We start from the raw sequence: 9,906 nt of genomic DNA, 5'->3' as shown, positions 1-9,906 counted from the left end.
TTTCCCTTCTGTTCTTTCTACAAGAGGAAGAATAGAGTGGAACTGAAACTGTAAAGAAAACACTGAAGAAAGACTTCTGTCTACAGGGCCTCTATGCCTTGAAGTTAGGCAATGTAGCTGCCCTAGAAATAGGCCAGAACACCACTCTTAGGAACCATGTCTTGGGTGTGCTTATTGCTGCATGCTCAGGGCGGCTAAGAGCCAGCTGCATTGCTTCATTTCCAGCATTCTGCATACCCAGAACAGGAAGGAGTGGGCAGGGCATGGTCCACGACAGTCCATACCAGGGTAGGATCTAGGATCTCTTCAACCTTTAGTCGGATCAGGGTGCTAGATGGCTTGTCCCATTGAAGTAAATAGCTTTACTTGCATAAATTGTAAGCACCAACTTTTGTTTAGTTCATTACAAAGCATTTCTGTCTTTTAACTCTTTTGCCCTCCATGCTGTAGACAAGCAAGTTTCTACGTGAAAAGAGGAGCCATCAGGATAGGCAGTATTTACAAAAAGGCTATCTACAGGCAGTTCACAGATGGTACTTACACACGGGAGATCCCCAAAGCTTCCTGGCTGGGGTTCCTTGGCCCAGTCTTGAAGGCTGAAGAAGAGGATATCTTTATTGTCCATTTAAAGAACTTTGGTTCACGTCCATATTCCATGCATCCACATGGTGTCTTCTATGACAAAGAGTCTGAAGGTAAGAAACAGTTATAGCCATATTTTTCTCTTTCATAATGCTCTTTTCCTCTTCCCAACCCTTCGTTTGGTTTAGTGACTACAGTAGGGAAAGGCCTTGGCCAAGGGTCATGGAAGTCAGTGGGCTGATGTTTACTGACCTCAAAGAATTTTAGGTCAGCCCCTAGTAAAATTATCAGTAGCAACTGAGGACTATTTATTATGTTGTTCACTTTTCATGGAAATACAGCTTTGTCCTTCCTTTCATTTCTAGTTTTCTTCTTCAGTCAAAAATTTGAGAAGGGCAAAATTCACCTCTAGCATATGTGGGAAGTCACCATTCCAGCAGGCTGCTTTCTGTACGAGCAAAATTTCTAAGAGTAAATGATTATGCTTGCATCGCTCTTTATGAGGCTTTTCCAGAGGTGACTTAATGTTGTGCCATGGAAGCACACAGCCACATTCATCCAACGCTAATACCTAAGAAAAAATTAACATGCACCGTGTGCATTTCTTCCTGTAGTCATCAATGTTTTCAATGATTTTTAAGACTCTCTGGGAAAATTACAGCAGTTAAGGCCCATCTTGGACTGTGCTAGGAAGCACTGCCTTGAAGACATGCCTACCTTCTTTCTGTGTACACAAAGTGCTGAACAACTGTAATGTAGCTTTGGTAAGTGCTGGGCATGCCCAGTGCTGCTCTACTAAGCATGTTCAAGACTGAGAGCTTTACATGCTCGAAAAGTAACCATGTGACTTTTTCTCAGCACTTGGCCCATGCCATGTGGGTGATACATGTTTACTTGGCTGTGTCCCTTAGCACCGCATTGGTGGACATGTTCCTATTAAGTATTCTGACTTCCTGTACAGCACACCCAGAAATTTCAACTTGTAGTTGCATTGCTGTGTCTCCCTTAAAAGAAGCACTATTTGCTTTCTCTGGGCCCTAGTAGTCAACCCAGCACCTTTATTTTATATTTCAAATATTTTTGCTTTCATTAGTGTGTGGGAATTCAGGGCTGCCTGTGCTAGTCTTGTTATTCAGTGGAAGATTGGGGGTTTCATCCCAAGATTTTAGTCATTTAATTTAACTGCTTAAAGGAGTGTGTATTCTGAGCCAGACTTTTAGCTGTGCATATCTCCATTGATTTCAGGATAGAGTTATGACAGTGAAGGGAAGGAAGACAGCTGAAGAGGTGGGCCCCTGAAACAGATTGATGGTTGAATTTTTTTAACCTTTTTCATAAATTCCAGTAGAGATGTGCTTTTTCCAACCTCCAGCTTTGAAATTGTTGGAATAATAAACTCAGTTCTGCAGCTTTGGCAAATATCCCTGTTCTCCATAGCAAATTAAACTAAGCCATTTCAGGGAACTCATGCACATTTTCTAATGGCTGCGGGCACAGCTACTAGCATGTATGAAAGCAGGGAGTGTTCCTCTGCTTTGTCAGCTTTTTGTATTTTTCTTTTATCCCCTAATCTTTTACTCTCATCTGTAGAGGAAACCTCTCAAAATTAGACTGGGTAATTACAACAGCATTACTAGCCCATGGATGCCGCTTTTCAGAACTGTTTGTGGTAGCCGACATTTGTCTTTGTGTATAACACTTGTAGGTTATTTTTCAGAAGCATAATAGACAGAAAGAATGATGAATGCATGTAAGAAAAGCAAATTGTCCAGGAGCTAAAAACTGCCTTTTCCTTTTCCCTGTTAGGAGCTCTCTACCCAGATGGAACAGGTGGCAAAAGCAAAGAGGATGATTTTGTCGTGCCTGGTAGAAATTACACATATACGTGGCGAGTGAAGAACAATTATGCCCCCACCTCAGCAGACCCAACATGCTTGACATGGATTTATCATTCTCACATTGATACACCTAGAGATATCAGCACTGGTTTAATTGGGCCACTGCTGATTTGTAAAAAAGGTACTGAGTTAAAAACACTGATAACACCCATCTACTGGAGTTAGCTTTTCAGGAGTTATTTGTGTTTGCAGATGTAAATGCTATGATTCAGATTGTGTCACTCCTTAGCAAGTGAAAGTACACAGCAGGGACACCCCAGGGTCGTTCCATGGTGAGGACTGGGGCTCAGAGACAATCCCTTTTACTCTGAAGGAAAGTAATTTGCAGTTGGCCTGTACTTCAGCTAGACACTTGTCTCAGGCAGTGCAGAGGCTGTTGGATGATAAGTGGGCCTGACATGAAAAAAGAACAAAAAATAGTAATAAAAATGCTGCCCCATCCACGGAGTTCTGTCAAGTCTATACATGGACCTGGATCATGGTGGCTCTGTGGAGAAACAACATGTGATCGTGTAATGGAAGACCATCAGACATTGGGGCAGAGATTAAAGTTGGTCAGGGAAATTTAACATTGGCTTTCACATTCTTGGGTGCTTTACTTTGAAACCTTAATGTTCTTCTCATGCAGGTTTAAGTGGAATATGTATTTATACGGGAAAGGTAGTCAGATCTTCGGCATGTGGGCAGGTGTTGTGCATCTGGGGTAATGATAGGGCCCATGTATTTTGCATTCCAGCTTCAGGCAAGTCTGTATTTTCTGAGAGAGAGGGGGTCTTCACCATGGGAAAAATCTAATCTGGCTTCACATCTAAGCTTGCATTGTTGGAATACTTTAGACTTATTCTACAAAGGAGATTTTTGGGATCTTCCAGTCCTCTTACATATATGAAGCTGAATTAACATCCCTAAATGTAATTCAAATACTTGGATTACATTAGGTTTCTAAATGTTATGTAGCTTAGCAATGTATTTCATAAATGCATTCTAACTCACTGGAAGAGGGTACACTTTTAAATGTAGTTACCTGAAGGGATGCTGGTTTTCTCTGCTAAAAAAATCCCCACCTTTCAGCTTTAAAAAAGTAACCCAAAATCTACATTTTTCCATGATTAAAATGAAACACCACTAATATGCAGATATATATATTAGTGGTGATATATATGTCAGTGGTGTTTCATTTTAATCACGGAAAAATGTGGATTTTGGGTTACTTTTTTAAAACCGAAAATTGGGGATTTTTTGAAATCAGAGAAAACCAGAATCCCTGGTTATCTGTGATTTTACTTTTTTAGCCCTTTCCTCTTTGTTTGTTGTTTAGGAACATTAGATGACTCCACAATGCAAAGGACTGATGCTTCTAAAACCTTTGCCTTGATGTTTAGCGCTGTAGATGAAAATCTCAGCTGGTACCTTGATGAGAATATAAACACATTCTGCTTGGAGCCAACCATGGTTGATAAAGAGGATGAAGGATTCATACACAGCAACAAAATGCATGGTGAGGAGCCGCTGCTTAATGAACCCTGTTATGCAATACCATATTTACTTGAATATAAAAGGATTTTTTTTCCCCTCATTCAGCACGAGGGGGAAACCTCTCGTCTTAGAACCGAGTACAGGCCAGGCAAGCAGCTGCTGCGGCTCACGTGGCCAGTAAGGGGTGTGGGGACGAGTGTGGGAAAGGGGCTTGTGGTGCGGGAGGAACATGGGGAAAGGGCTGCGGGGGGATTACAGGGGAAATGATGCTCAGAGCAAGAGGGGCACACGGAAAAGGACACGTGGAGCACAAGAAAATGGTGCAAGAGAAGAGACACATGGAGTGAGAGGAGTGCACCTTTTCCCCCATGCTGTCCCCGCCACTGCACGCTCCCTCCCTGTGGCCCTTTCCTGCGCTCCTCTTGTACCACCTGTCCCTTTCCCTGCCCTGCCCCTGCACCATGTGCACCTTCCCCATGCTCCCCCTGTGCAGGGAAAGGGTGTGGGGTGGGGGGACACAGAGAAAGGGCATGCAGTGCAGAAGGGAGTATGCAGTGCAGAAGGGGAGCGTGGGGATAGGGATCCTCAGAGCAGGACAAACATGGGGAAGGGACGTGCAATGCAGTGGGGAGCTCAGGGGAAAGGGCATGAAATACATGGGAAAGCGTGGGGGAAGGGGTGGGGGGGGCAAAGGCAAAAGGACACATGGAATGAGGGAAGTGCAGAGAAGGGGCATGGGGAAAGGGACATGTAGGGCAGAGGGGAAGTGGAGCACAGAGTAAGAGGAGCTCAGGGAAGTCCGTGAAAGGTGCAAGAGGAGCACAAGAAAAGAGGCACACAGCAGGAGAAAGGGCAAGAAGAGAGGACGGGGAGCTGTTGCAGCTCTAGCTCTGACCCCAGCTGGGGCAGAGGCTGAAGCTGGAGCTGCCACTACTGCCTGGCCCAGTTGGGTGCTCCATCCTTCAGAGCTGCAAAGGTAAGGAAGAGAGAGGCAAATGGTGGGAGAGAGAAGGCACTTAGGGGGATGGGCAGTACAGGGAGGGGTAAGTGAAAAATGGGGGGACAAGGCGTGTGAGGCAGGCTTCCTGCCCCCTCCAGTTTTTTGCTTTCCCTTCTACTACCACAGGGAAAGCACTGATGGGCGGGATCAATTTAAGAGGACCCTCCAATAACTAGATTGTATGCATGCTAAATTAAAATAAATTTATAATTTTACATGCATACAATCTAGTAATTGGGGAGTCCTCTTAAATTCAGGGTCATCTTAAATGTGAGTACATATGGTAGTAAGTCAGCTGCTTTCATTTTAGTAGACCAGTTTTCCTATTATATCTGATAGCCTCTTCTTTCTTTATGACTTAGCGAGCAATGACAGCAAGAGTACTAATCCATTGACTTTATGGAGAGCCTCCCACCAAATTTAAAAATGGCATGATGGGGAGGGAACAGGATTTGGAGGAAGGAGGTCTGGCTTCCAGGCCTCGTGCTGCCATTGGCCTTGTGTTTAATTTAAGGCAGGTTATGTAATCCATTTTGCCTTAGTTTCCTCATCCTAAGAGGGGTGGTGAAAGTGACCCTTTGGAAAGCACTTCAAGAGGCACAACTGAAAACACTTTAAGAAATAGCAAGTATCTGCAGCTCTCAAAGGGCTTTGGACCAGCTGTAGTAACCTGGTATGCTGTCAGTGGAGCTAGAGCAGTTTGCACTGGTTTAAGTTAGAGCCGGATTTGCCAAGGTATGTAGACTCCTAACTCCCATTGATTTCAACTGGAATTAGGGGTCTAAATACTTTGAAAAATGTGGGCCTTGGTTTCATAGCTCCCTGCAATGTGATTAGGTGGTATTAGTGCCCTTCTGCAGTTGGGGAAGCTGAAGCAGAGAGAGATTAACATAATAATTTTCAAATCTGGATATGTAAAATCAGGCACCTAAATCCAGATTAAAACTTCTACATAAGAGGCCTGAGTTTCAGAAGTGCTGAGTGGCCACAGATCCCATTCATTTCAAAACCAGGCTATTTGTTTTTCTGGCCTACATTTAGATGTCAATAAGACCTTGACTTTGCCAAGATTACTCAAGAAGTCTGTCGCAAAGCTAAACGTAGCATTCAGGACACTTGCTTTCCAGACCTGTGACTTAACTATAAAGCCCTTCTTCCTCCTTCTGACCTACAGTTATTGAGGCAGTATTTGCATGCTGCTCCTCTTCTTCAGCAGCCACTCAGCCTTTCAGTACTGCTCTTCAGCATCAAGTGATACACTAGTGCCTTTCTCAGCTTCAGAGCCAGCATGGGCAGTGTGAGCATTTCTCCTGAGCAGGACCCATTGTATTATTTGAAGTAGCATCAATAGAAGGTCATCTCCTGAAGACATTTACTGCAGAGTAGATTAATTAGCTTTGTAGTAAATGTCACCATCTATGCATGTGCCCCTATTAGGCTGGAGTAAACTAAGTAAATCTGCAGCATAGTAGTACTTGTAAATACAAGTGCTATCCTGCTGTAGAGTTTTTTTTACTTCGCAGCAGCACATGTGTAGATGCTGTCCTGGCTGCCTGGGGCACAAGGGTGCTTCAGTGCAGAGGCTGCCTGCCAGGTAGCCCCATACTGGAGCACTCTCTTGGCCCAGCCAGCCTCTCTTTGGCACATTGAGCTGGGGTCTCCCAGCCAGCCACGTTCCCCTGCTAGCCAGTGCTGCTCTGACCTGGCTCAATGTACTGTGGTCCTGGGCACACATTCAAACGGTATGCCTGGTAGCAATAAACTCTGGAGCTTCACATTAATTACATGTGTAGATATGCCCTAGCACTCTCGTTTCTCTCCTGTCTCTCAGACTTTTTTTTTGCTTTTTCTTGTTTCCTTTTTAGCTATCAATGGTTACATTTTTGGAAATCTCCCCATCTTGGAGATGTGTGCTGGTGAATCTGTGTCCTGGCATTTGTTTGGAATGGGTAACGAGATAGATATGCACTCTACCCATTTCTATGGCCACACTGTCACTAGCAGAGGCCACAGGTCAGATGTCATCCACCTGTTTCCAGCTACCTTCATAACTGCAGAAATGATTGCAGGGAACGTTGGAAAGTGGCTGTTAGCCTGTCAAGTAAATGACCATTTGCAAGGTATAGTGATGCCAAGCTACAAAATCCATCCAGATACAAAACTAATGAGTCCATAGTGTGTGTATTAGACCAAAGAAGGAAATTAAGCGGCATGTCTAACATGAGGGACAGGGCAGGGTCCTACATTTGTCCATAAATTTATATCTCTGAATTGTTTCATCAAATAAATCTCATGCATATGACTAGTCATCAACAAAAATGTATTGGGACAAATCATCAGCTAGTATAAATGACTTCAGTGTGCCACTCATGTACATGAAGATAATTCATACAAGAAGGGGTTGGCAGCCCTAACACAGCACTGATCATATATATGAAACATATAAAATATAATAGTTGCTTTTAGTGAGTATCAAATTCTGGGTCAGGCCATTTGTAGGCCCTGTCCTGTAAGACGTAGTCTCTTTCAAACTTAAATGAATCGCATAATTTTAAACATTTCATGCTTTTCCTTTTAAGAAAACCTGACAAAAAAGGTGCGCTGTTCTCAGGCCAGTATGAGATCCTTGCAAGCTAAAACTTTGTGGCTGCTATGTTGCACAATCAAGGAACTGTGCCAATATTATATGATAGACAGGTGCTTCTCCAAATAAGTTGGACTCTAACATTTTGGTCCAGAGGCTCTCATTGACTTCAGTGGTCTTTGGAAAAGGCAGTAAGTGTTTGAACACCTCATATGAGATACTGACCATCCTTTCCACTATGCTGAAGCCGGAGTACAGGAAGTCTTTTCAGGAAGTGCTCAGCCTCTCAGTGGATAAGGCTCCAAAGGCATTTTTATATGTCCTTTGGGATGCAGCACTGGGCACTTTAATTAGTAAGCTGCAGTAATTAAGAGTGCCCGTGCATCACGCATATCAGTGTCCCCGTACTGAAAAATTGCAGTGGGGTGCTTTGAACTAAAGATCATCAATCATGTTTTATTTCAAAGCGCCCTGCCACCATGTTTTCAGCACAGGGATGCACAGGGACACTGATACATGTGATGCGGAAGGCTGCCGGAGTGCCATTCTCCAGCAGACTCAATTAATTGAGTCTGCTCTGATGCATTGTAGGAGCCCTAAGGGTCCGATTTTGCCACCTGTATTGATATGAAGCAGTAACTGCCTCCACACCTAGTCCCGCTGATTTCAACAATATTGCTTTGTACAGTAGTAGTGTGTTCCCCTCAAGAAATAAGTATGGCAGGGTCTGGCCCCAAGTGAGCTGACGGACTCTTTAAATATAGAGATTTGCCCAAACAATCCAAGCTAGTTCTCCCAATCCACATAGTTCATTTCCTTAAAGCAAAACAAATGTATGTTAATTTTATTCCAACAAGACTACTAAAATTTTGAACTTTACATTGGCATAAGAGTTATTTGTGGGCTTTGTCTTCCCTTCAGCTGGCATGGAGGGCCTATATAATGTTCAGACCTGCAATAAAAATATTTCCCAGCCTTCACTGAGTGGTAGAGAAAGAAGATACTTTATTGCTGCTGAAGAAGTGCTCTGGGATTATGGACCTGAAGGCTATGACAAGTTCACCGGGCAGGGTTTAAATGCCACTGGCAGGTAGGGTTCCTAGCCTTTCATTCAGCTTTTTGATTTCAAGAGTAGGTGTGAGATTTTTTTCACAGACATCTAGCAAATTTGGATGCTGGATTCTCATTCATTTTAATTAATCTCTCAGGCAATTTTGAAAAACCGATACCAAAATGGTGATATTTTTTTTCTGTGGGTGATTATGATTATTGGTATAATGATATTGCCCACATTCCTTGATCAGGATCAGTGCCCCACTGTGCTTAGTGCTATGTAAATGCCTACACCTGTGATGCTCAGCCAGTGACAGGAAACCTTGGGGTGCCACAACCTCTTTTAAAGGGGGCCGTGAGATGTGAGGAGATAAGTGCAGGCTCAGGCTTGTTTCTGCCTGGCCACTGCCTGCCCCCACTGCCCAGCCCCTCTGCAAGAAGGCAAGTACTGTAATACAGTAGTTTTTGAAATGGTGTGCTGCTTAATTCACAAAAAGTTATGGAGGGGTGCCTTGAATCAAACAAGGGATGCCTTGAGTCTAAAAAGGTAGACCATTGACTTACACCGACACGAGTCCTGTCCTTAGAACATAATCAAATATACCAGAGTGAGTAGAAATTTGTGAACTCATTTTGCTAGATGTGTAACATGTAAAATACATCCCTCTTTATGGCAAATAATATGTACATATATCCATTGTGCTGCAAAAGTCTACTATACAAACTAGTTATCACAGTTGTTTTATCCAGCGTTAAAATACTAACTAGCTGAAATAGTAAGTGTTTCTTAGCCTGCAGAAGTTAATGAAGTTATCTGCCCATTACAGGTAAAAATCAAGTACCAGTACCTAATCTAATCTGGATTTTGCCCATATTTGAAAGGGCACCTCTTATCTAAAAAGTGACTTTTCCAACAGTGCTGTTCCTCTGCAGTACAGTGAAGCAGCAGTTCATTAGACACTGTGGGTGCCTCTAGACATGTGGGGACACTGGTCTGACATGCTGTAATTACAATGCGTCAGAGCAGACTCTATTAATTGAGTCTGCTGGAGCATGCTAATTAGCATGCTCCAGCAGCCTTCATATCTGATATATACACTGCCCCCACACTTCAAAGTGGTGGCGGGGACACTTTAGCTAAAGTTCATCCAATTAGCTTTAGTTAAAGCACCCCCGCCGCCATTTTGAAACACAAGATGCTGAATACACAAGACTCTGCAGGCGCTTTAATTCAAGTGCCCCCTCCCCCCACTGCCAGAGCACATGTAAAGACACTCCTTGATTTTTTTTTTAATGTTAGGTGTATTAGTAAT

General features: G+C 43.4%; 1 protein-coding gene across 1 annotated transcript in view; it reads left to right on the top strand.

The window, feature by feature from the left end:
• HEPHL1 (hephaestin like 1) overlaps positions 1–9,906 on the top strand; it is a 59,194-nt gene that overhangs the window by 15,434 nt on the left and 33,854 nt on the right. Inside the window, exons 2-6 of the mRNA XM_014517422.2 lie at positions 451–695; positions 2,389–2,601; positions 3,799–3,978; positions 6,822–7,076; positions 8,462–8,630. Coding sequence (XP_014372908.1) covers positions 451–695; positions 2,389–2,601; positions 3,799–3,978; positions 6,822–7,076; positions 8,462–8,630 — 1,062 coding nt within the window. The remainder of the gene's footprint in view (positions 1–450; positions 696–2,388; positions 2,602–3,798; positions 3,979–6,821; positions 7,077–8,461; positions 8,631–9,906) is intronic.

Source organism: Alligator sinensis, unplaced genomic scaffold, assembly GCF_000455745.1.
Source record: "Alligator sinensis unplaced genomic scaffold, ASM45574v1 scaffold116_1, whole genome shotgun sequence".
Lineage (NCBI taxonomy): Eukaryota > Metazoa > Chordata > Crocodylia > Alligatoridae > Alligator > Alligator sinensis.
This window is presented reverse-complemented; position numbering and strand designations above follow the sequence as displayed.